At 42.0% G+C, this 27305-nt stretch overlaps 1 protein-coding gene across 1 annotated transcript in view; it reads left to right on the forward strand.

Moving 5' to 3' along the window:
- Nucleotides 1–5027: 5027 nt before the first annotated feature.
- Msl2 (MSL complex subunit 2) overlaps nucleotides 5028–27305 on the forward strand; it is a 32236-nt gene continuing 9958 nt past the window's right edge. The window contains exon 1 of the mRNA XM_028869946.2: nucleotides 5028–5696. Within this exon, the coding sequence (XP_028725779.1) occupies nucleotides 5555–5696 (142 nt within the window). The 5' untranslated portion in view covers nucleotides 5028–5554. The remainder of the gene's footprint in view (nucleotides 5697–27305) is intronic.

Here is a 27305-nt window from a genome sequence, read left to right on the forward strand (position 1 = left end):
AATGCACCATCATGCCTGACCGATTTATCAACTTTTTGACAAAGCATAGAAATATTTGACATTTGTTGGACATTCTGTAAACTGTTAGCTTCAGATAGGTCATAGTTTCAACATTAGATCATTATACATTCCTATCAAGGAGGTAATATATTTGGAATATTTTTAAAAAGATTTATTTTTATGTGTATAAATGTTTTGTCTACATGTATGTCTGTGTGACATGTACATGCAGTGCTTGTGGAGGCCAGAAGAGGACATCAGATCCCCTGGAAGTGGAGTTACAAATTGTTGTGATCTGCCATGAGGGTGCTGGAAACTGAACTGGAGTCTTTCGTGCATACTAAGAAGTATACCCATATTATTAATAAAGATTATATTCATTTGAGAATGAAATGTACTGTTGCGCGAATCCTAGTTGGTCTTATAATAAAAAACCAGAGCCAGATATTGGGCTAAATGCTCAAAGATCAGAGGAAACAAGCCACAGCCACTTGCCAGCTCCTCAGCTGAAAGGTTAAGATCCTGTCCCCAGACAGAATGCCCCTGAGTCCTCAGCTGAAAGGGCTCAGTTCCTGTCTCCTCCCCACTCACATGCCTTTCTCTGTCCAGTCATTCTACTTCCTGTCTCAACCTTCGTAGTGCTGGGATTAATGACATGTGTGCTTCCCAATGAGATCCCAAGTGCTGGGATTAAAGATTTGTGCCACCACTGCCTGGCTTCTATGTTTAATCTAGTAGCTGACTCTGTTCTCTGACCTTCAGGTAAATTTTATTTGTTAGAGTACAAAGTATCACCACAATGTATCTGAGCTACTTTGTCATATAGCTACCAAGTTAGGTCAGTCATATAGACTGGATGTAACAATGTAATACATTGTTTCTTTCTTTTTTTGAGACATGGTTTCTCTGTGTATCCCTGCCTGAAGCATAAATCTAATTAATCTTTAACAATAAAAAATCAGGAGTCAAATATTGGGGTAAGAACCTGAAATATCAGAGAACAGGGAGCAGCTACCTGTAGCTTCCTATCTCTTCCACTCCTCTGTCCAAAAGGGCCTAGATCTTCTCTTTGCGCCCCCCCCACCCCCCATCACATCCTGTCTCCTCTCTGTGCAGACCTCCAGACCTCTATGCTTAACTAGTGGCTAGCTCTGTCCTCTGATTCTAAGCAATCTTTATTTGTCAGAACACAAACAGAATACCACACAACACCTGGCTGTCCTGGAACTCTCTCTGTAGACCAGGCTGGTCTGGAACTCAGAGGTTTGCTTGCCTGCCTCCGGAGTGCTGGGATTAAAGGTATTGGGTGCCATACCTGGCTATTTTTTAAATACATTGTTTCTTTTCACCTAGGGAGCTGTGAAAAGACACTAAGACTAAAATTATAAGGAATAGAGGCACAGGCCTGTAATCTTAGCATTCAGGAGGTGGAGGATGGAGGCTCTGGCTTCATTGTGATTTCCAGGCCAGCTTTTACTAAACCAAAAGCAAATAAATAAAGTAAGTTTGCTATGAGACAAGAATCACTAAGAACATCTGATACATACTAAATTGCTAGCAGTAGAACTGTTGATTCTGAGGCTCATCCGTCTTATAAGCTTTGACCTTAAGAAATATTCTACCAATTTATAACCCCATTAGTGGACTATTAGATTGGTGACCTCTGAGCCTCTGAATGCCTGTAATACCAATATTTAGAGCTGGAGGCAAGAGGATCCAGAATTTGAGGACAGCCTGGGTTACCAAATTAGACCCAGTCATAAAAGAAGGTTAGTCAACATACCCTAGGTTGCCAGATAAAATGCAGAATGAGGTTAAATCTCAATCTCAGATAACCAGTGAATACTAAATTCTATACTAAAAATTGTTGGAGAAGATGAAAATCTACCTGGATGCCAAGAGGAACTCAAGTAGACAGGGTGTCTAAATTAATGTGGTAACCTAGAGCAGTAAGAGGGTCTTAGAAGAAACCTGAATATGAACATTAATATAAGTATGAATTGGAAACACCCCCACAGGCTGGCCTGGCCATTTTGGGGGGCATTTAGGAATGGAGACTTAGCTAGCAGCCAGTCACTTGGTATAGATCTTTGGATGTCAGACCCAGCTCCTCGTGCCTGCAACCCGGCTTCCTGGTTTGTATATGAACAGCTGCCATCTGTTCTGGTCAGCATGTGGTGACCCTGCCTTCCCTACTACCATCTGAAACCATGAGCAAAAATAAATCTTGTTTCTTTCTGGTACTGTGGTCACAGCTGTGTGAAAGTAACTCAAGCAAACGATATGGCTTTTAGTTATTGATATTGTATTGATTCATTAAATGTGAGAAATACACCATATAGATATATGATGCTAATGGTAGGGAAACCTGAGTGTAGAATATGCAACCTTCTGTGAAATAATTCTATAAATCCCAAACTATTTATTGTAAAATAAATCATTTATTCAAATAATTGGTGGTTTTACAACCAGGCTGTATAAATTGGCAGTCATCCTAGGCAAATAATCATTTGCAGGACGTTAACCCGATTTTCCCTAAACTGTATTTTCTATTTTTGTTGGGTCCGACTGTCCTGATACTTTTATTCTCAAACATTAGTTAAAAATATAAAATTATGAAAAATGATAAGTGGACATTATTAGTGGATTTGAATTATATGTGATTTTTCCTAAATATTTAGTCTAAGCAATTTATTGTCTATGAACAATCTATCTGATCCCTTTTTAGGCAATGCTCAAGGAAGCCAATAAAAGAAAGGGATACAGTTCAAGATGGCTTGCTTTTAGTGCCATAACCTATTACCATTTGCAACCAATTCCAGAAACTAAAAAAAGAATAGGTTTAACTCTGACTCACATACACCATCAATGGATTAATCTTAATTTGGCTGGTGTGCCTCTCAAACGATTTTTAAAATACAGTTAGGGGAAAAGTGAATGCCTGCAGGTAATCCCTTACCTAGCGTGACTGCTCATTTACGTTGTCTGGCTGTGAGCAAGGCTGATTAGTTTACCCTTCAAGTTTCTCCTTTGGAGGAGAGCAACCTATGTGCTGTGGGAGAAGACCTGAGAATCTGGAGTAAAAATAGAACTGTATAGCGGTTTTAGTTGAAAGTGACCTTAGAAAGAGCTATCATAAAAAGAAAAGGCAGATGGAGCCTTTAAAATGAGCTAATTTTAGAATACTTATCGTTTCCCATGTGTGACTTCCAAATACATTTTCCACAGCTTTACTCACTCTGCTGCTATATAAAATTAGGAAATTAGACTCTTACTGGTACTATATGTTAGGTTTTGTTAAAACAAAACAAAAACAAAAACAGAATCTGTCTTCAAATGGAAACCAAGACTCTACGGGCTTCCTTAATAACTTATGGGCCAGTCCCTAAAATTAGCCCTTGGTATGCCGTATGGACACGTATGTAAAAAGACTTGGCGCGTCGTAATTTTCACTTTGCAAACGTGTACAGCGTTTATTATGTGCAAAAAATATGCCGAAGAGCAATTTCTAATTGTGCTACCCAAAAAAGGATTTGTATTTTGAGAGGAGAATCACGCTCAGTTAAGCTTTTATTTATAACCCAGCGTCCTCAGCCCTTCTGCAAAAAAGGCAAAAGCCTTTTTTTTTTTTTTAAAGTGCAGCACAACGAAGGATTCGGATTGTTTCAGACTCTACAGACCAAGACCATACACCACGAGCTGTGTCCACGCACCAGGGCAGTCTCCCTGAGGACCTAAAGGAGTGGCTTTCAAACTTGGCCAGCCGCTACCCACGGCGGCCACGCGCTGGGTTCCGGGAGGGAGGAAGGTGGCGAGGCGGGGCTGGCGGCCGTGCTAGGCTGCTTCCTCCCACCGCGGTCAGCGGAGCGTGGGGAGGCCGCGCTGGGACCCCAGGCCCACCCGACCGCCACACGGCGCGACGGGGACAGCCCACGCGAGAGGCCGCCCGTGCCCGCTACCCAGTTCACCACAACCCACACACAGCCTAGGAGAGGGAATTTGAGAGCGCATGGGGGAAGGGCGGTGAGAGCCTGCGGCTCGCACTGAGCATGCTCCGTCCCAGGAGCCGTAAGTGGAGAGCCAGACATGCGCAGTGGCGCTCAGGGTGGGCTGGCGGCGGGCAGGGCGGGGCTGGCGTGAGCGGGCTAATGTGTTTATCCGGTTTTTCTGGGTGGGCGGTCAAAGCGCACGCGTAAGGGCGAAAGGCGGTAGGGTCGGGGGGGGGGGTTGCGCATGCGCCCGGCGAGCGCCGGTAGCTCCGGGAGGGCGTGGAGGGGGCTTTTAGAGGAGAAGCAGGGGAAAAGGGAAGCGGAGGGAAAGGAAGGGCGGGAGGGGGGGGGGTGTGAGAGCGCGCTGTGCGCATGCGTGCGAGGGCTAGCGACGACGGCGGCGGGGGAGTCTCGGGGATGACAGTGTCTTTGCCCGTTGGGGTAACGGTCGTCGTTAGCGGGCGGGCCTCAAGCGCCGCACCATCCACCACGGCCGGGGCAGCCCCGGTCCCACCGAGCTAGAGCGGCGCGTGAAGTCCGGGTGAGGGCGGCCAGGCGCGAGGGAGGGGCCTCCAGCGGGCCTCGTCGTGCGCGCTGGGCGGCGGCGGCGGCGGCGGTGGCGGCCTGGCGGGGTGAGCTCGCCTAACGCCGCGGCTGGGCAGGCGGCGGCGGCGGCGGCGGTGGCAGTCGCGCTTGGAGGAGTCGTCGGTGCCGTGCTGAAAAGATGGCCGGGCTGTGAGGGGGCGGCGCTTGCGCTGGTGACCCGAGTGTGCGGCTCAGGAGCGAGGGGCGCCGCCGCCGCCGCCGCCGCTGCTGCCTGCCGGCCTGTTCCCCGCCCCCTCCCGCCGCCGGGGCCCGCGCGCACTTCCTCCCGGGCCTCCCTTTCGGGCGGGTGCCTCCCGCCCGCCGCGCCAGGCGCAGCGTGGGCCCCGCGTCCGGCATGGCGAGAACGGCAGCGGCGCGCGCCCGCAGCAGCAGCAGCAGCAGCAGCAGCAGCAGCAGCAACCTCCGCCGCCGCGGCTGCTGGCACTAGACCCGGGAAGCCGACGCCTGCGCGGTAGTCTCCGTCGCCCCGCTGCCTCCGCGCCGGCGCTGCGATGGAGTAAGGGCCCCGCGGCCGGAGAGAAGAGTGCCCCGCCTGGACCCCACCGGCCCCGTTCCCGTGCGCGCCAGCTCCATCCGGAGGTGCCTCCGCGGCTGGACATGCTGCTCGAACGCAGGCCGCCCACCGAGCCGCGGGGCTAGACCGAGCGCCGATCCCGGCCGGAGCACCCAAGCCGTGGCCGTCTTGGACGAACTCGAACGCTGGTTTCTCGCTTTCTCTCTCTCTCTCTCTCTCTTCGGTCTGCAAGTCTCAGGGACGGAGGAGGGGCGGCAAGGCCCCATGTGTGGGAGGATTGCTTCAGCTTCACAAACTTGCACGGATTTTGGTTGCTGCTTTGGCCAGTGGTTCTGCTCCGATTTCTTCCGAATTGTTGTAAATTCGCCATTGTTCCCTGGCTGCTTACAAACTTGGATCCGGAATTTCTTTTCAACCGAGAGCCATTGGTGTCGAAGTGTCTGCAATGAACCCCGTGAATGCTACTGCTCTCTACATTTCCGCGAGCCGCCTAGTGCTCAACTACGACCCCGGAGACCCCAAGGCGTTTACAGAGATTAACAGGCTCTTGCCTTACTTCCGACAGTCTCTCTCTTGCTGTGTTTGCGGTGAGACGCTTCTTTATTGTTCCCCTTTCCCGGCTTGTTTTCTAAGGCCCTTTGGCTGTAGTAACGTGAACGGTCGGCTGGCTCGGTAGTTCAATTTAAGCGGTGGCACTGTGCAGTAGTATACGGTCATTAGTTTTGAAACTCGCCCAGGGACTTTCGCCCGGCGTTTCAGAAAGGCGGAGAACCTTTTCCAGCCACTTGGTACAGCGGCTTTAACGTTCAAAACGGTTTAATTCGTCTTGACCCATCTCTCTGGTGGTGTTTTATTTTTTAAATATAGTTAAAAAAAATTCTCTGACAGCTTCACACATGTAGTGGTGATGTTTTAAATTGGATTCAGATACCAGCAGCATGCTGCCGTTTCTTTTTTTAAGCCTTTGCTGCAGGAACTGATTAAATACCGCTGTGATTAAATGTGGTCAAACATTGTTAAGACATATACGTGGGACATTTTTGCTCTCCTTAAATTGTTCTGCTGAGGGTGGATGGATGGTATAATCTTAATGCACCTCCAGCCAGAGACCTCAGGCGCCCCCTCCCCTTTCTACAACAAATGGCTTGAAGGTTAGTGACCTAATGAAGCTGGTGGTACTCTTTGGTTGGTGGGATTTTTGCAGATTAGTTGTTTCTGTAGTTTTAACATCAAGTGGGGTGACATATTTGCCTTTTTTTTTTTAATTGAAAGACAGGGTCTCACTATGTAGCTTAGGCCAACTTTGAACTTGTGATTCTCGTGTTTCTGTCTTTTGAATACTGGTATTTCAGGCAGGCACAACCATACCTGGTTTCAGAGAATTATTTTTAGATGTTTTTTTGTTCAAAGGGTATTAACCCCTGTTGGTTACTTTAAGAGTTATTTGTAAGAGATGAGAGAAAACAATATTGTCTAATTGGAAAGTATTTAAAGAGCCGATCATTTATGTTAACTGGACATATATAGTAACTAAGTAGTTGACACTTAAAAAACCAGAACGATTATCCTTGGTCACTCTTGAGGTCGTATAAATCTTCCACCAATTAAAAAAAAAAAGCAAAGACATACACACAGCAGGAAATGTTTAATACAAATAAAAGGGTAACAAGCAAGGTACTGAGGATGCACTCCTCTTAATGTACTTTCTGAGGTTTTGTTAATCCACTTGTTCAGAATTTAAGAGTGGAGGCACTTGAAGTGGGGAAGAGTAATGTTTCGATAGTAATGGCTGAAGCGTAGAACCGATATTCAAGATCATCCAGCATTTTTGGTATAGCTCAGGGCAGGTCACTGAGGGGTACAGAAAGAGTGAAGATTGGATTTTGGCTGTCAGGTACTTAATCTCATGAATGAGATTTAAGCAACCAAGTGCTTTAGCACTGCTATGAGGAGTGCAGACGGAATACTTTATTAGTCACTTAGGGCAGATCGCTTGCCTGCTTTAGGCGGCAGTGTCTTGCTGGGTAAAATGAGGGCTTAGGGCTAGATTCTCATTTGGCTTTCAGTTGAAATAGAACCAAGGAAAGTGTACAGAGAATTTGTTTGGTTTAATGGTACTCTCTCTGCAGTCTCACTTTTAATTTTCGGTGGTGCTGACTCTCAAACTTGGGGCCTATGGAAGCACTCTCTGCCTCTGAGTTTACTTTATAGAGAGCGCTAAGGTTGAGGGGCTGCTCGGACCTAACTTCTCCGCTGACACTCGTCCCCGCGTTGTTTTTGAGGAGAGTAGATAGATTTGTTGCAGTGGTAAAGTAGCGGAAAGATGTCAGTAGGGTTGCTACATAGTCATAGTATCCTGCAGAGACAGCTATACTGTGAAGCCATTATCAGCTAACACCTGAAAATATGGTAGCCCCCCCTCCCCTCTTTACTAGATGGGTGGATCTTTTTTTTTTTAGAAGCATAAACTCGACTTTTTAAAAAGATTTATTTATTATGTATACAGTGTTCTGTCTGCATGCATGCCTGCTGACCAGAAGAGGGCGCCATATCTCATTACAGATGGTTGTGAGCCACCATGTAGTTGCTGAGAATTGAACTCAGGACCTCTGAAAGAGCAGTCAGTGCTTTTAACTACTGAGCCATTTCCTAGATGGCGGATCTTAAACTCTGCTGGGAAGTGGTGATTTTTGAATGGTGCTTAGGAGTTTGGAACTTCATTTTCTTATTTTTTGCATTTTAAAGTGTAGAACCCAGGGCTTTCAACTTGCTAGATAAGCATTCTACTGATGAACTACATTTCTTATTTTATTTTTCTGAGACAGGATCTGACCTCAAAACTGGAGAACCTCCTGCCTCAGCCTTCTGAGAGCAAGGATTCCTGGTGTGTGCCACCAAGCCAGGTGGGCTTTTAAATTATTTAAAGTAGCTTCATGGTAGTGGTGGTCTAGTTACCCATGGACTTAATAATTTAAACATAGACTTAAAAGACACATTAAATATAAAGCTACATTAAAAAGATTATTTTTATGTGTATTGATGTTTTGTCTGTGTGTATGGATATGCACCACATGTGTGCTGTGCCTGAAGAGGCCAGAAGAGGGTGTCTGTCCTCTGGGAATGGGGTTACTGACAGTTGTGAACTGCCATGTGGGTGATGGGAGTCAGACCTGGGTCCTCTGGAAGAGTAGTCGGTGCTCTTAACTGCTGAGCCATCTCTCCAGTCCCAAAGTTTCATCTAAGAAAAGCCTAACAGTTAACTGTAGTCTTGCTTAATACTCAGTCTTGGCAGCACAATTGAGATTATGACTGGGACTTGGTGATTATTCTCTTTGGTTCATGCCGCCTTCTCTTTTCATCTTACGGAAAAGATTTGTGGGTTCTACTTATAATTGGGCTGCCTTTAGTAACATTTCAGTAATAGGGACGTCTAGGTTTTTTCCCCAACTCCCACAAGCCCATGATTTTCTAGAGAAAGAGAAGATGATTTGACTTCAGCTCCAGCATTATTCATCTTTGTACCAGGTTACGATCCTGTACTTCTTTTTTCTTGCCTCAAAAGCATAAACTCATTAATAGAATGCAAGTGCAGTTTTATTTCATGAAAGTGGTAAATATGTAAAGGTCGGGTTTAATTTTGTTTTGGTGCTGTTAATAGGATGTTTAATCTCAACAGGTCCTCTGATGTCTGACTGTCCCTTTCTCTGTTTGTGGTCAGGCTCCCTCCAACACTTGTTCTATTCTGGCCAAATAGATGTTTTTACCTTCACAAACATGGTTTTTATATATTTTTTCTCTTCTCTTCCATTTATTCCCCACTTTCTGGGGCTTGAACATAGGATGTGTTGTTGACTAGCTGGCCTTGAACTAGTGACTTTGCCTTCTCAGCCTTCTTAATACCTAGCACCACAGTTCTGCACCACTAGGGCCTGGCTTTCCTAGTTTCTTTTGCTTTAAGATAATGCTCATTTTCTGTAACAGTCCCAAAATTCATTCCCTTTCTTCGGTGAATTTTCCCTTGCTCAGGCCAGTGAAAAGTTCTCTTTGTCTTCTAAACCTCTGTAACCCTTTGTTCTAGTAGTTATGGTATTTTATCATTCCTTTCAATGCAGTTTTTATAATCATCTTAGTTTTCTGGTGTATATAAGAAAGTCCTTAGAGAAAATACTGCTTATTGGACATTTTTGTGCTTCTCCTTTCACTCTTTCCTGCCCAGTAATGTAACATTTCTGTGGTGCTCCCCCCCCCCCCCCCCCCCCCCCCCCCCCCCCCCCCCCCCCCCCCCCCCCCCCCCCCCCCCCCCCCCGCTTCTCTGTGTAGCTTTGGAGCCTGTCCTGGAACTAACTCTGTAGACCAGGCTGGCCTCAAACTCAGAAATCCGCCTGCCTCTACTTGGGATTAGAGGCCTGCCTGGCTGAGTTTCTATTGCTGTGAAGAGACATCATGACTATAGCAATTCTTATAAAGGGAAACATTTAACTGGGACTGGCTTACAGGTTCAGAGGTTTAGTACGTTATTGTCATGATGGGAAGCATGGTGGTCTTGAAGACAGACATGGTGCTGGAGAAGTAACTGAGTGTTCTACGTCTTGATTGGGAGGCAACAGAACACTGAGCCTGGCTTGAGCTTCTGAAACCTCAAAGCTCACCCCCAGTGGTACAATTTCTCCAACAAAGGCTTCATGTCCTTATCTTTTCAAATAATACCACTCCCTACAAACCTGTGGGGGCCCATTTTCATTCAAACCCTACACTACTGAACTGTGGTACACAAGTTGCTTTAAAATTTGCTTTAGTTTCCTTTATCTGTTTTTTTTTCCCCCTTAAATTTGAGTTATGTCCATGTGGGCTTATTTTTTTAAGACTTGTTTTTTTATTTTATCTGTATGTGCCTGAGTGTGTGTATGTTCACCAGGGGTGTGCAGGTGCCCTAGGAGGTCAGAAGAGTGCATTGGATCCTATAGAACTGTAATAATAGTGTGTTCTGGGAACTGAACCCCAGTTTCTTCCACGAGTAGCAGGTGTTTGTAACTGGAGAGAGAGAGAGGATCTCACTATGTAGCTCTAGCTAGCTGGCCTGGAATTTCTTTGTAGACCAGACTGGCCTCTCAACAGTTGGCCTGCCTCTTCCTCTAGAGTACTGGGATTAAAGGCATGTGCTACCCTGCTTAGCTGTAGTGGCTTTAAAAACTCACCATCAAAAAAATTACTTTATGTGTGTTAGGGTTTTGCCTGCATACATGTCTGTATACCTAGTATGTGCCCTTGGAGCCCAGAATGTGCTGCTGGATCTCTTGCCACTGAAGTTACAGATGGCTATGAGCTGCTATGTGAGTGTTGTCGTCTGCTTAGCTATCTCTTTAGCCTTGGCTTGAAAACCTTTTAAGAACAAATCTACTGAAAGTCTTGGGCTGGTACATACTAGGTGCTTGATATCCCATTTATAATTTTTTTTTGAGATTTTATTTATTTACTTTTTTATATGTATGGGTGTTAAGTGTGGAATATTCACCGGATTACATGGATTACATATTTTATGATCATTTTTCTTTGAAGTGTTAGTTAGCAATGTCACCATTTCTTTTCCAGTTGCTTTGTATATTTAAAGAGAATTACTGTTCTTTCCAGATCACAGGAAGTGGCTAGGACAGTACTGAGTACTGTTTTTAAGTGGGTGTTCTAAGGTCTTATTTTAAGGGTTTGGTTGGCTGTATCAGCTAGTTGTGGTTCTTTTTTTCTGAGAATCGATCCAGTATGCTGGATTTCAGATTTTGTAAAGTTTGATAAACAGTCAAATTAGTCAAATTATTGTGGGAGATATTTGTAGCCCTATAAAATATTATGGTCAAATTTCTGCTCTGGCGCACAGATACTGTCCTGGTATTTTTATGAGTCTAGAAGCAAAGTGGTTTGGGCTTACCTTTTAGGTGTCAATTCTTATTAAACAGTAAGGGCCTAGAGTGGAGACTAATATTTTCCACTGACATGGTCTGACATAGTGACCAGTGCTTTTTGTTTTTGTATTAAGGCCTTTAAAAAGCTGTCTTTTAGTGTGAGTGAGTGCATGATGCATGTCCATGGGGTCGGAGGACAGCGTGGTGGAGTTGGTTCTCCATCTTGATGTGGGTCTGGAGGATTGAATTGAAGTTGCCAAACCCATGTGCGGTTGTCAGTGCCTGTTGAGCCGGCTCACAGCCTGAACACTTGCCAGCTTTTCTTAGCCTGCTATTAGAGTGTGCGGCTCCCTGATGGTGGGAGTCTTCCTTGATTTAGTTACCCTTGGACCTCTGTATTTGACAACTATCAAAAGGTGTTTGTTGAATGAAAAGAGACCTTTCCAGCATCATTAACATAGGGAGGATGTGCTCTGAGAATGAATAACACCTGTGAAAGTGAACAGGTTTAGCTTTATGAAGGATTACTTTGTTTTGCTTATTTTCCCATTGTTTGTAAAAAGCCATGGTGGACTGACATTGGGTTTAGTAGAGGAATGATGATGGTGATCTCTTTCAGGACTAGAGTTCTCTTTGGGCAGAAATACTTTGCTTTGTGTCAGAGCAAACTAATTTATAAATAGCAGGGGTCTCATGTGTATTTTGAATATATAACGAGTGACTTATTTTATAATTTATTTTTTAGAAAGAAGCTAAATTAAAGGCCATCTGAATAATTTAATTGTATTATATTAACGTTTTGTATTTATCCTTTTCTTAAACATGAGTTCTTTTGATAATTAGTGTGTTATTCTCTTTGAGTCTGGTGGCACATGACTGTAATCCCAGTATTTGGGAAGTGGAAACAGGAGGATTCAGAGTTGGAGAATAGCCTAGGCTACATAGACTTAACAAACAACAAAAATCCATGGACCTGGGATGTTGCTCTGTGTTAGAATGCTTACTTAGCATGTGTAAATTCCTGGGTTTGATTCTTCAGCACCACAAAAAGGGAATAAATCTCTCTCTCTTTCCATCTCCCTCCCCTGCTCCCCCTTAGCTAGGCTGGTTGGCTGGGCAGTAAGACCAAAGGACCTTTGTTTACCTCTCCAGCCCTGAGATGTAGGTGGGCCAGCTTTTTTTTTTTTTTTTTTTTTTTTTTGAGACAGGGTTTCTCTGTGTAGTTTTGCGCCTTTCCTGGGACTTACTTGGTAGCCCAGGCTGGCCTCGAACTCACAGAGATCCGCCTGCCTCTGCCTCCTGAGTGCTGGGATTAAAGGCGTGCGCCACCACCGCCCGGCGCTAGGCCAGCTTTTTATGTGAGTTCTGGAGAATAAACCCAGCTCCTCATGTTTTCACAGAGGCACTCCACTGAGTGATTCATCCCCCCAGTATGGTGATATTACTTTTATAAAATACAAAATTGAACACTTAGTTTGTATATGTATTTATGTGTATACACGTGCGAGAGTTGGTTCTCTCCTTCCGCCATGTGGGGCCTAGGAATCAAACTCAGGTCCTCAGGCTTGGCAATAAGTGCTTTTACTTGCTCACCAAGCCATCTTGCTAGCCCTGTGTGGGTGAATATGACTATGCTACATATAAATGGATCATATTGTCTTTTTTTGTGTCGGGCTTATTTTACTTGGCATCATGTCCTTAGGTTCCTCTAAGTCATGGCACATGACGTTTCCCTTTTAAGGCTGAGGAATAATTCTGTTGTGTGTATGTGTTTGTTTATCTGTTCTTCCATAGATGGGCATTGGGTTGCTTCTGCCTCTTGGCTGTTTCAAACAGTGTTATTATGAACAAGGGTCTATAAATACCTCAAGTATTAGTTCTTCCCCATTTGTAGTTGTGCTTTCCACAATTTCAGTTACCTGTAGTCAGCCACAGCCTAAAAATATCAAAGGAAATTTCTGAAAAAAACAAAACAAAACCAAGCATTAAATTGGTCTTTGTGCTATCTCTTTTTGTTTGTTTGCTGTTTGTTGAGACAGGGTTTCCCTGTGTACTCTGGCAGTCCTGTCCTGTAAACCAGGCTGGTCTTGAATTCACAGAGATTTGCTTGCCTCTGCCTTCCCAGTGCTGGGATTAAAGGTGTGCTCCACCACGACCCGGCTGCTGTCCCACTCTTTTCCTACTCTGGATAGACCTTTTGTCCAGAGTATTCACTTTGCATAGCTACCAACCCTGTAGTACTTAATGGTCTTGATTATTAAACAAGTTGGGTTTTCCCAAGAAAAGCACTAGAAAGTATTTCCTTCAAGTGAAAAGGTGAAAGACTTCATCTTAGAGTGGAAAACAAGGTGGTTTCTCTGTAGCTTTGTGCCTTTCCTAGAACTCACTCTGTAGCCCAGGCTGGCCTCGAACTCACAGAGATCCGCCTGCCTCTGCCTCCCAAGTGCTGGGATTACAGGCGTGCACCACCACCGCCCGGCTACAAGGTGGTTCTTTAGTGGTGTTTTTTAAATCATTCATTCATTTACTTGTTTGTTTATTATGCAGTGTTCTGCCTGCACACCAGAAGAGGGCACCAGATCTCATTATAGATGGTTGTGAGCCACCATGTGGTTGCTGGGAGTTGAACTCAGGATCTCTGGAAGAAAGTGCTCTTAACCTCTGAACCATCTCTTCTAGCCCCTTTAATGATGTTTTTAAAACTTGTTTATTCATTCTTGAGACAAGAGTCTCACTGTGTAGCACTGACTGGCTTGGAAGTGCTATGTACAGACCAGACTGGCCTGGAATTCACAGAAATCTGCTTCCTTTACTTTCCAAGTGCTGGGACTTAAGCATATGCCACCATATTCCACTAATGCTGGAGTTGAGTAACAGGGCCTTATGGATACTAAGCATACATTCTTACTGGTAATAGAATGTTTAGAAGGGCGTGCACGCATGCGTGGGAGAGAGAGGGTGAGTGTACATTCCTACCTTGTATTATGGTATGTTACAATTATTGGTTTGCATTTCTAGAAAAAAAATTATTTAGGATACTGTACTGTTTTCTGGTATTTACTAAAATCTTGGAACATAGGCTCCAAGAATAAGGGAGAACTAAATTATACCTTGATGTGAGTGAGACTGATTATTATTTTTTTTTTTTGAGACTGATTATTATTATTTTTTTTCTAGACAGGGTTTCTCTGTGTAGCCTTCGCTGTCCTCAAACTTAAGAGATCAGCCTGCCTTTGCCTCCAGAGTGCTGGGATTAAAAGGCAAGTGCCAGCATGCCCAGCTCCACTGCTTTTTAAAATTATAGCTTGTATTAAGTTTGTCCTTTGTGACTTATTGGTTGTTTTTTAAATTAATGAATATTTTTATGTTTTTGTCAATTTTTTTTTTTTTTTGGGTTTTTCGAGACAGGGTTTCTCTGTGTAGCTTTGCGCCTTTCCTGGAACTCACTTGGTATCCCAGGCTGGCCTCGAACTCACAGAGATCCACCTGCCTCTGCCTCCCGAGTGCTGGGATTAAAGGCTTTTTGTCAATTTTTTTTGATGAACCTCTGTGCATGTGTTGTTTTATAATCTCATTACCAGTATTCATGGGTTCTTTTTTTTTTGTATTCAACATTTTTTCTGGGTTTATTATAGTATCCATCATATGGGCTGCAAGGTAACTCATGGTGGTTTTAGTTTGCATCTCTGATGCTTTATGAAATTGAGCATTTCTTCATAAACATTGGCTGTTGTGTATATCATGTTTGGAGAATCTGTCATTTTTATATAGAAAGTATTATTTCACTCATTGTATCTTTGATAATCTGTGATGTTTTAGATGCTGAGATAGAAAGGTGAGTAAGACTCATGGCCACAGCCCCATGTATTGCCCAGTGTTATGGAGAAGACATTAAGTAAGCAATAAATTATTGGATAAGAATTTGTATAAAAGCTGGTTTGCCATACCAAACTTGAAGTGTCAAGACAGAAACTTTAACATTTTTAAAAAAAGATTTATTTATTTAACATGTCTGAGTGTTTCACTCACAGGTATATCTGCACAGGTATGTGACTAATGCCCTCAGAGGTCAGAAGAGGGCGTTGATTCCCTGGATTGGAGTTATGGACCTTGTTGAGCTGCCATGTGAGTGCTAGGAATCAAATCCGGGTCCTCTGCAAGAACTTAGCTGCTGAGCCACTTCTCCACCCCCAACAGAAAACTTTCAGCTTAATATCTTTATATATGTAAAAATCTGAGAAAGTAGGCATAGAAGTTTTTTTTGGGGGCGGGGGGACACAAAAAACGGATTTGGGGCAGCTCTCTCTCTCTCTTAATCTAAAGATATTAATTTATTATGTGTACAATGTACTGCCTGCATGTATCCCTGCACACCAGAAGAGTGCACCAGATCTCATTATAGATGGTTGTGAGCCACCATGTGGTTGCTGGGAATTGAACTCACGACCTCTGGAAGAGCAGTCAGTGCTCTTAACCTCTGAGCCATCTCTCCAGCCCCGCCATAAAAGTTTTTCCCCCTCAAAATAATGTTTCTGTATAATTCTTTGGGTTCAAGCTGAGGTAAACCTAGTAGGTGTTAAAGCAGTGTTGTTGGGTTTACTAGTGTCTTCCTACCCCCCTGGGCTTATTTCCTTTCCTTTTTTTTCCCCTTTTGGTTTTTTGAGACAAGGTTTCTCTGTAGACCTGGCTGGCTGTTCTGGAATTCACTCTGTAGACTAGGCTGGCCTCCAACTCATAGAAATCCACCTGCCTCTACCTCCTCGGTGCTAGGATTAAAGGCATGTTCCCCCCCCCTCCCCCAGCTGCTGTTTCTGATCTTAGAATAATTCTTTAAAAATTAAAAGAAATTATTCCATTTTTGATGTGTTTGAGTATTTTGTCTGCATGCATGTCTGTGTGCTCTTGGAGGCAAAAGAAGGTGCTGGATCCTCTGGAGCTGGAAATACAGATGCTTGTGAGCTGCCATGTAGGTACTGGGAATCAAACCCTGGTTCTCTGTGAAAGGAGCCAGTGTTCTCAGTGTTCTTAATGCTGAGCTATCTCTTCAGCTCCACTCTCCCCCCCCCCTTCTTTGGAGATTATTTTATTTTGTAATTTGGTATACCCTTTTTTTTTAAATTTCAGGAGCATTAAAACTAATTTTAAAAAGTCTATAGTTTTCCTGTCTAGTATTTTAAAAGTTAATCTAATGTAATTATACTACTTACGTATATTGTACAAGATGAAATTGCCTTTGGGAAAGGATTTCCTGAATGTATCGCCCTGTTACATAGGGACCTTTTGAGAAGCCTTGATGTTAGGTTGAGGAACCTGCATTGCTACTAGACCTACCCACTTCCCCACTCACCATGTGCTGTATAGACCATCTGAATCTCAGTCACCTACTAATTTGTTAAAATTCGGAGTCTGAATAAGCACATTAGATCTGTGGAATTGGAATAATCTGTTTGCAGGACCTTATTTTTCATCCATCTTGAAGGAGAGAACGATTTTCAGATCATTTGTGTTTAAGAAAAATATTTGGAACTAGTTACTGAAATTCTGTTTCAGAAAAAGTTAATTTGGGCTTGGAGTTGTTTATGTTTAGGGAGAGATTCAGTCAGGAAAGGATGACAGATGTACCCATTTTAGAGCTCCACAGAGGGAATAGCAGAAGAAGGAAAAAAAAGAACATCCAGTAATGTGAAGGAAATTACATTATATGCATAACATTTTAACTCTTCAGAACGAGCGATTACAATTTGGCTTGGTTGTGCTTATCCTGTGAGTGGGGTAAACGAGAAGAATATTATAAACATCTATCATAGCACTTTCCTATAGCATTTACTTGATAAAAAAGTTGTAATGAGTTCTGTTGAAGAATTGATGAAGTCTGGTAGTTTAATATATATCATGGGAAAAATAGAAGAGGTCAAAGGTAATTCAGTTGGTATTGGAAATGAAGTAATGAAGGTCTTTGAATTTGGGGAAACATTAGGTAGACTAGGTTTTAAATCCGTGAGGACATCCTAACAGTATTCCGAGATCCAGGTGCAGTTGTGCACACTTGTAGTCTCTGCTACTGGGGAGGCTGCAAGACAGGAGAGTCATCACTTGAGGCCAGGAGCTTGAGACCAGCCTAGGCCACATAGTGGACTATCTCATAAAACCAGTTACTGAGGTGGGGATGTATGTAGCTCAGTTGGAGGGTGCTTGCTTAGCATGTGAGAAGACTTTGATTTGATCCCTGGTCCTCCATAAAACGGAGCACAGTTGTACATGCCTGTAACTCCAGCACCCAGAGAAATCAGAAGGACATTCAAGGCCATCCTCAGCTAACTAAGGAGCTTGAAGCCAACCTGGGCTATGTGGAACTCTTGCCTTGAAGGACAAAAACAAGTTCTTTAGAGATTTGAGCAGTGTTACTGAAGGCTGAGAGAGGTCTGATGGCTTGGGGGTGCTGGAGCCAAGGTTAGGAATTAAGGCTGAAGTGTAAACCTTGCATGATGGCACACACCTTTAATCCCAGCACTCAGGAGGTAGAGGTCGCCAGGTCTGCATATGGAGACCCTATCTCAGGAAAAAGAAAAGTTGGAGGTTCAGTGTATAGTCTAAAAAGGTGCTTTTGTTTTTCTTCCTCTATTTTCCCGAGACAAGGTTTCTCTGCATAGCCCTGACTGCCCTGGAACTCACTCAGTAGACCAGGCTAGCCACAAACTAAAGAGTTTCAACTGCCTCTGCCTCCTGAGTGCCTGCATCTAATTATTATTATTATTATTATTATTATTATTATTATTTTGGTTTTTCGAGACAGGGTTTCTCTGTGTAGCTTTGCGCCTTTCCTGGGACTCACTTGGTATTCCAGGCTGGCCTCGAACTCACAGAGATCCGCCTGCCTCTGCCTCCCGAGTGCTGGGATTAAAGGCGTGCGCCACCAACGCCCGGCTATTATTATTTTTAAAGATTTATTTTTATCCTCCCCCTCTCTGTCTCTGTGTATATACATACATGTGCTGTTATCCATGGGTAGGTACCGGAGGAGGCCAGAAAGGGAAGTCAGATTCCTTGGAGGTGGTTGTGTGCCTCTTGAAGAGGGTGCTGGGAACAAAATGGTCATCTGCAAGAATAGCAAGCACTCTTAACTGCTAAGCCTTTTCTTTATCCCCCCCCCCCCCAAGAAAACTTGCTGAACACCACTTGAAGTAAAACATGCATGGTTTAGAAGTTTGGGATTCTGGCCATATATAATACAGAACTCTTAAAATTAGAAGAGACCAGATTGATGATTCCATCTAATGAATTTCTGAGTCTTCTTCATAGTTAATTGTTGGTGTGGCATCATTGTTGGCATCATTGAGTTTTAATGTCTATATGGGTCTTTAGGGAAATATTATCAGATTTTTTTTTTTTTGAGAGGACTATTGGCAGGCAAATTTTTGTTTTTTCTGAGACAGGAAGTATCTTTGAGTTACTATTGTAGCAGCTCTAAGTGAAGATTTTTGTGTCCAAGTACTGTCATGTATGACTGCATGAGATGATTTGCTCTAGTGGCCTGTAGAAAGCATTTACAGTTTTCTGTTTTATTATAAAATGAAGTTTATTAGGACTGAAATTTGAAGCCTGTTCTGGGTTTGTATGTGCTTAATTAAAGCTCTACAGAGGCTGAGGCAGGAGATTTCAAATTTGACTGTGTTATGAGACACTATGAAAACAGACAAACAAATCAGAAATCTGTTGAGGTGTGGTGATGTGTGCTTTCAGACTCAATTGCTGCTTGGGAGACTAAGACAGAAAGGTCATTTGAACATAAGCGTTCAGGACTAGCCTGGGCAACTGAGACAACAGAAATTTGGTTATGAATTTGGCATTCTTATTGGTCAAAAAAATAATGTTTTGTTGGTCATTATTTCAAAATGTGTAGTTCACATAAAATTCAGCATTGTAGGAGCTTTCTGGAAAGCTTTTAGACCCTGCAACAGTAGCATTTTCTCATGTTAAAGCATCATTGGCTAAAGTCTAAAGGCCCTTCTCTTTGACAGTTGGAGTATGTCCTCACTTGTTTGTCCTTAATCACACTCAGCTTTTGTCAGCACACCATACCTACACGTCCCCCCTTACCTCACCCACTGACCTTGGAAGTAGTTGGGTTTGTAATCTAGAAGAATGAAGGATGTAGAAAAGCTCTTGTGCTTTCCACACTAGATCATAACATTTCTAATGTTGGAACTGGAATTATTTTGTGAATCTTTGTTACTTGGATAAGAAAAACAATGGCTTGTCGATCTTATCTGTCAGCCAGAGAACACTGTGTTTTTGTGGTTAGTTAAGACATCTTCCCAAAGGTGGTTAATAGTGTTCAGATCCTCTGTGCCTTTACTGATCACCCTTTGGTTTTGCCAGTTACCAAGTATGATATTGAAATCTGTTTACTCTGTGTTTCTGTTTCTCTTTGGAGTGAGTGTTAACTGTTTTTGCTTCAGGTCTTTCAGAATTCTATTATTAGGCATATTAAGCATTTTTCAACATTGGAACATAGTCTTTTTTTTTCTCTAATGTTCTCATCTATTCTGTTGTATTTTATTTCTGGATTTGTTGCTCTGGATTTTTTTTTTGGGGGTGGTGGTGGTGGTGGTGGTGGTGGTTTTGAGACAGGGTTTCTCTGTGTAGCTTTGGTGCCTGTCCTGGATCTTACTTTGTAGACCAGGCTGGCCTTGAACTCACAGAGATCTGCCTGCCTCTGCCTCCTGAGTGTTGGGATTAAAGGCGTGTGCCACCACCGCCAGACTTGTTCTAGATTGTTTTTTTTTCTACTTATTGTGGGCCATGCTTTTATGCTTCTGTATACCTGATGAGTTTGACTACTATATTCTAGGTAGTTTGACCTTTTTAAAAATTTTTACTTTGTTATAAATATTCTTAAACTTTTGTCAATTCCAGCAATTTCAGATCTTTTAAAGACATTTTCCCCAAGAAGGTCTTGCTCATGCCTGTATCTTGAAGTTTATTCTCCCAGTGTGTAGTTCCTAGAAACATGGATGTTTCAGGTCTTACTTTGAGATACTTGTCCATTTTGAACTGACTTTTGTGCAGATGGACTACAGCTCAATTCCATACATGGTTACATAGTTTCCCTGGCCCGTTTGTTGAAGGAACTTTTTTCCAAGTGTAAAATTTTGGCACTTTTGTAAAGAAAAAAGAAAAAAAAGAAACCAGGTGTCTAGCTGCGTGAGTTTATTTCTGAGTTTTCTGTTCTATTGCATTGGCTTGTGTATCTATTGGGACAGTACTGTGCTGTTTTGTTACTGTTGCTCTGTAGTATAATAATACTGGCACCCCCCAATGTTCCTCTGGCTAGTTGGGGTCTTTTAAAAATAGTTTTGTCTTGAAAACTCCCCAAAAAAAGTTTCATGAAGAATGTCATTGGAATTTTGATAAGAATCATAATGAATTTCTAATAAAGCTTTTTTTTAGAGGAGAAAAAGTGCTGCTTGGTATATATCTGAAGCCTATAGCAAAAAACAAAATGGTAAAAATTTTAGTATAAACAATTCCAAATATAAAATGATTTTTATATGATATATTTTAGTCTGTTTATAAAAGAATTTATGAATTTATAAACAAGATTTGTCACTTTGCATTGGTGGCTCATGCCTTAAATCCCAGCACTTGGGAGGCAGAGGCAGGTGGATCTAGGCTCTTTGTGAGTTTGAGGCCAGCCTGGGCTATAGAGAGAGTTCTAGGACAACTAGGGCAACATAGAGAAACCCTGACTTGAAGCATTTCCCCCCCACTCCCATAAAAAAGTAGTTTCAAACTCATTTAACTGAAGCTGGCCCTAAATACCTGATCCCTCCTGTGTTATGGGATTTTAAGTGTGTGCGACTATTCTTGGCTCTTATTTTCTGTCTTTTTAGTATCATTCACTATGTAGCCCAAGTTGGAGGCCTTTGTATATTATTCTCTTTTATTGTTCTTAACCAAAATCTCTTGAGACAGGTTTCTCTTTGGTTCTGGGAGTTTGCTAACTTTTGGTTAGGCTAGCTGGCCAGTTCCAATGATCCTCTGTCCCTTGGTGCTGGAGTTAGAGATTTATTGTGGTATACTTTTTTCCTTCCCATAAATTTTTTTATTGATGTTTTGTCAATTTCACAACATGCACCCCAATCCCACTCATTTCCTAGTCCTTCCATGTCCACCCTCTACCCTTGTAACCTCCCATTTTTATTTTTTTAAAATGTGTTAGCTGGGGATCTGAACTCAGATCTTTATGTTTGTGTGGCAAGCTCTCTTACTCACTGACTGAGTCATCTCCCCAGTCTCAAATGTTAAAAAACAATGTGTATTTTAAAATTGTATATGACTTGAGTATACACATTTGCCTGCATGTATGTATGTGCACTGCTTGTGTACCTGGTGCTCTAGACGGTTGTAAGCTGTTATTTTGAGGGCTGGGAACGAAATCCAGGTCCTCTGCAGGAACAAGTGCTTCTAAAATGTTGAACCTTCTCTGCCAGCCCCTTTACCATGTATTTTTACAAGCATAATTTAAGTAAAACGATATTCTTGTTAGAGGAAAGTCACAATTTGGATGTTTGGTCACTGAATTTTATATTCAGTCTTGTATATACTGACTAGTTTTTTTTTTCTTCCTTAAAAAGCATTTAATCTTACCATTTTCTATATATTTTTTTAAATTTTTATTTCAATTTTTTTTTAAAGATTTATTTATTTATTATGTATACAGCATATATGACTGCAGGCCAGAAGAGGGCACCAGATCTCATTACAGGTGGTTGTGAGCCACCATGTGGTTGCTGGGAATTGAACTCAGGACCTCTGGAAGAGCAGTCAGTGCTCTTAACCTCTGAGCCATCTCTCCAGCCCCCATTTTCTATATTTCTATGGTGACTTGATCAGAAAGATCTCCAAGAATTCTTGTTACTGTGAAAGATGGCTTCTATGTAAAAAACAAAACAAAAGGTTATGCCATGAATGGTTTTTGAATTTGTTGCTTATTAGAATTTGGGGGACCTTTTGTAAAAATGCACGTACTGGGGTCACATCCCTAGATCTTAAGTCAGATCTGGAGTATGGCAGATGTTTATATGATGGATGACAGCAGTGCTGTGTTGGAATACTGTTTGTGTGAGGTTAATAGTTGCACCTTAAAAATGGTGTATGTACCAGTAAATTGAAGCAGTGCTGTGTTAGCCAAATTTCTCCACAAGTATAATGATTTTATTTTACAGATGCTATTGTATTCAAGGGAGGGCAGTAAGTTCAGGGTGTAACACATCTTTAATCTCAGAGTCCAGGCCAGCCAGAGCTTCATAGTGAGACACGGTCTTAGACAAATGAGAGAGGGTAGTAAAGCAGACCTCCTGGTTCAATGGAACAGCAGCTTATGAAATATGGTTCTAAATTTAATAAGTGATTGTTCAGCTGTGGATCAGTTTAATTGTGCACAATGGACTAGTGTATCTTGTCTTATTGTCAGTAATTAAATGAACAAGGATCATTGCTTTGCTAAAATATGAAAATGATGAAATATTACAAAAGTGCTCTGTATCTACAAACATTATAGAAGTCCCATTTGTTATTAAGATAAATGATATCTGGCAGTCTCCTTTAATTTTTGCTAGATTGTGAAATGAAGCATGACCCGTTTATGAATCTGAGGGCTTTTGTAGTTATAAATCATCCACTTAATAATCTGTGGTATTTAAAAAATACATACTATTTATTGCCTGTTGAGACTTACCTTATAAACTGTTGACTTACCACCTTGAATATCAGGAAGTATTTTGTCATAGTTTTAGTAAAACTTTGAGGTTTGACATTCAGATGTTCAATAAACAATTTGGCTTTAGTAGCAAGCAAAATTATAATGTTGAACTCTTCTTTTTCTTAGTCCATAATCCCTTGTCAAATTGGCATTTGTGTAACTATCACTGGTCTCAATATAGTAGTACCCAGTTAAAATGATGATAGTAAACTTTTTTTTTTTTTTGGTTTTTCGAGACAGGGTTTCTCTGTGTAGCTTTGCGCCTTTCCTAGAACTCACTTGGTAGCCCAGGCTGGCCTCGAACTCACAGAGATCCACATGGCTCTGCCTCCCGAGTGCTGGGATTAAAGGCGTGCGCCACCATCTGCCTGGCCTGATGATAGTGAACTTAAAATAATAACTTGGAGCTGAATGTGGTAGTGTACAGTAGGCAGAAACATGGGTATAGCTTCAGATTGAAGATCAGCCAGACCCCTTCTCAAGAGAAAAGCAAAACTAAAATAACAACATCATCAACAAAAAAAACTAAAATAAGCAAAATAACTCTGAGTCTGGTTTTGTAGAGCCCACCCATTGGAGGAGAATCACAGGTTCAACGCTCCCAACTTGATCAGGTGATTAAAATACTCACCGATTTTAGTATTGTCTTCTTTCCTTATTTTAAAAGTCTGTTCTCTTAATATTATAATTGTGTTAGATGCTATAAAGAAAATAGGTTACAGGGTTGTAGTTAGGAATATCTAAAGGGGTTAATGCTATTCTGAGCATCGCTGCTTGATTATTTGATTTAGAGGTCTAATAATTTCTAAAAACCTTAGTTTTATTACTAGTTTTTATTTAGTGTTTTGAGGCATTTCTTTGCCTTGTGATAAACCATTAAAATAAACTTGATGGGTATAAGTTTAACAGATCCCAAATGCTGCTTAATCAGAAATTTAAAAACAGACCTGGCCTTGGTAATGTCAAGAGTAAAATTTTATTTTAGGTGGATTCTCTGGTCTCATATTAATTTTTTTCTTAGCTGAGTTTATTTTTTGACATGGGGTTTCTTTGTGTAGCCCTGGTTGTTCTAGAACTCTCTGTAGACCAGGGTGGCCTCAACTCAGATGTGTCTGCTGTTGCCTCTGGAGTGGTGAGTTAAAGGTGCGTGCTAGCATACCTGGCTTTAGTTTTTTCTTTTAATTGATTGATGGATTATTTAATTAATTTTGGACAGGGTATCTCTACATACTCCTGGCTGTCCTGAAACTCTTTATGTAGACCAGGCTGGCCTCAAACTTGCAGAGATCCATCCACCTGCCTCTGCTTCTCTAGTGCTGGGATCAAAGGTGGTGTACACCATCATACCCAGCCTAATTATATCTTCATAATTTCAATTTTATTGGCAACTGTGTGTGCAGTATGAATGCATGTGTGTGTGTGAGTACATATTTATGCAGATTTTGTGAAGGCCAGATGGCTCTTCACATTATTTACTGAGGGCAGGGTATTGCTGTGTCCATAGTTTGCCAGTTCTAGTTAGTCTAGTATGCCATGGGTAGTCCCTTGTCTGCCTGTAATACAGGCCACCAGACTCACTTTGAGCTTCATGGGGCTAGAATTTTTCCTGGAGTCATCTCCTTGATCTCCTTTATTCTTGATATGGCGGCTCCACAGTCATATATTTTGCCTCATGAATGACATTTTAAGAGGTTTAGAATTCAACATATGCCTGCCAAAAAATCTGTATTAAGCACAGTTTTGTTAGAATGAAAATAAACTTGTAAAGATAACCATTTTAATTATTGAAGAACAGTTAATTTATTTGTTCTCATTTGCCATAATACACAGATCTTTTTATTGTGTAGTCATTTTTTTCTTAGTGGTTCTTAGTATATATTTAGCAAGATGATGTCCTGTGCTAGGGAGATGGCTTGGCAGTTAAGAGCAAATATTGCTCTTCCAGAGAACCTAAGCTTGGTTCTCAGCACCCACATTGGGCTTCTCATAACTGCCTGTAACTCCAGGTTCCAGAGATCTGATAACCCTCTTTCTGGCCTCTGTAGACGGATAGATGGACGGGGACACACACACACACACACACACACACACACACACACACACACACACACAAACTCATTCTCTCTCTCTCTCACACTCTCACTCACTCACTCTCACTCTGACATACACACACAGACATATTTCATTTATTATCTATATTCATTTAATCATTTTGCTTAATTGGTTTTCCGAGACAAGGTTTCTCTGTGTAGACCTGGCTATCCAGGAACTTGTTCTATAGGCCAGTCTAGTTTGAACTCAGAGATCCACCTACCTCTGCCTTCCGAGTGCTAGGATTAAAGGTGTGCTGTAGCTATAATTTTTCTGGTCCTGTCTGGCCCACAGTCAGGACAAATCTCTTTTACCCGCCAGTCCTGCAGCCACTCAGACCCAACCAAGTAAACAAATGGAGACTTATATTACTTATAAACTGTATGGCCATAGCAGGCTTCTTCCTAACTGTTCTTATATCTTAAATTAACCCATATCTATTAGTCTATAAGTTGCCACGTGGCTCATGGCTTACCGGTACCTTACATGTTGCTTGTCATGGTGGCTGCTGGCAGCATCTCTCTGACTCAGCCTTCCACTTCCCAGAATTCTCCTCTTTCCTTATCCCGCCTATACTTCCTGCCTGGCCACTGGCCAATCAGTGTTTTATTTATTAAGCAATCAGAGCAACACACTTAACATACAGAACATCCCACAGCAGCATGCACCACCACTGCCCGGCTGGAAAAAAAAAATCTTTTTAAAAGAAGGAAGATATTCTAGTTACCATTTTGAAACTTTCTACATCTTTAGTTTGGAGGTGTGCTTTTGATTCTATAATTCAAAGATAGTTTTAAAAAAAGTTCAGAAGATTCTTTTTTAAAAAATGATTTATTTTTATTTTATGTTTATTGGTGTTTGACCTCTGTGTGAGGCTGTTGGATTCTCTGGAACTGGAGTTACAGATAGTTGTGAGGTGCTGTGTGGGTGTTGGGTGTTGGGAATTGAACTCAGCCAGCTCCTCTGTAAGATTATTCAGTACTCTTTAAGTGCTGAGCCATCTCTCCAACTCCAGAAAATACTACCTTAAATGATAGGTGGCAGGCTCTAGTATAGAGCATGGCATGTAGCTGGGCCACAGGAATTATTTACACAAGTGATACAGAAGGAAAAAAAGTGTTTTTGTTTGTTTTCCAAAAGGGATCTAAGTATATATAGGCTTGCAATCCTCTTGCCTCCCTAAGTGCAGGGTACAATTGTGTGCAACTAGGAGATATGCTTTATTAAATGAAGATAGCCTAAGCAGTTAATTCTTCACTTGAAAAAGGAAAAAAATAGAGATATTTAGATCACTATTGGGAGAAATATATTTTGTCAACATTCATTGGATGGTTGATTGAGACAGGGTCTTGCTATGTAGTTCAGCCTGGCCTCAAATTCCAGATCCTGCTTTATTTAGCCTCACAAGTGTTGGGATTACAAATGTGTCCCATTAGACTTGGTTGTTTATTTATTTACTGAGACCCAATTGGTTTCTGTAGCCTAGGCTATCCTCAAACACACTACTTTCTGTCTCAGTCTCCCAGGTGCTGAGATTATAGGTGTGAGCCACAATGCCTGGCTTCTTTCAGTCTGTAATCCATGGCTTTATGTGACTAGAATCTGAATCTAGGCTGAGTGGGTTATGAATAAGATTCAGTGTTGTATATTATTCTAACACCTCAAGAGGATTAGGGTTTAACTTCAAGACCTGTTTAGATTTATCAGTTTTGATTTTTTGCTGCTGCTAGAACATTTTATAAATGATCATGTTTTATAAATCAGTTTTGTATATAATCAAGGCTATCTGAAATACTATCATTTATGGTAAACATACCTGTAGCTAGAGTTTCTCTCTCTGGGTCCCACCAACCCCCGCAGTCCGACAGCCCACTTATAAAATAAACACACAGACGCTTACATATTATTTAAACTGTTTGGCCTAATGGCTCAGGCTTCTTGCTAGCTATTTTTATATCTTAAATTAACCCATTTCTATTAGTCTATAAGTTCCCATGTGGCTTGTGGCTTACTGGTACTTGACATCTCGCTTGTCATGGCGGCTGCTGGCAGTGTCTCTCTGCCTCGGCCTTCTACCTCCCAGAATTCTTCTCTTTCTTGTCCCGCCTACCCTATCCTCCCTGCCTGGCTACTGGCCAATCAGAGTTTTATTTATCAATCAGTCATCTACAGCACATGCCATACATTATACACAAGCAGTTTCAGTAAAGGTTTCCAGTGTGGAGGTTGAGCTTTTTCCTTGTTGGGCTCAAGGAAAAAGAGAAAGTAACACTGCTTCCCAGCATTTGTGCTGTCCTAGTCACTGTTCTATACTGTAAAGAGATGTCATGACCATGGCAACTCTTGGGAAATGTTTAATTGGGGGCCTGCTTACAGTTCAGAGGTTTAGTTCATTATTTTCATGGTGGGTAGCAGTGGAGGCATACAGGCAGACATGGTGCTGGAAA

The sequence above is a fragment of the Peromyscus leucopus genome, chromosome 7, assembly GCF_004664715.2.
Source record: "Peromyscus leucopus breed LL Stock chromosome 7, UCI_PerLeu_2.1, whole genome shotgun sequence".
In the NCBI taxonomy this organism is placed as follows: Eukaryota; Metazoa; Chordata; class Mammalia; order Rodentia; family Cricetidae; genus Peromyscus; species Peromyscus leucopus.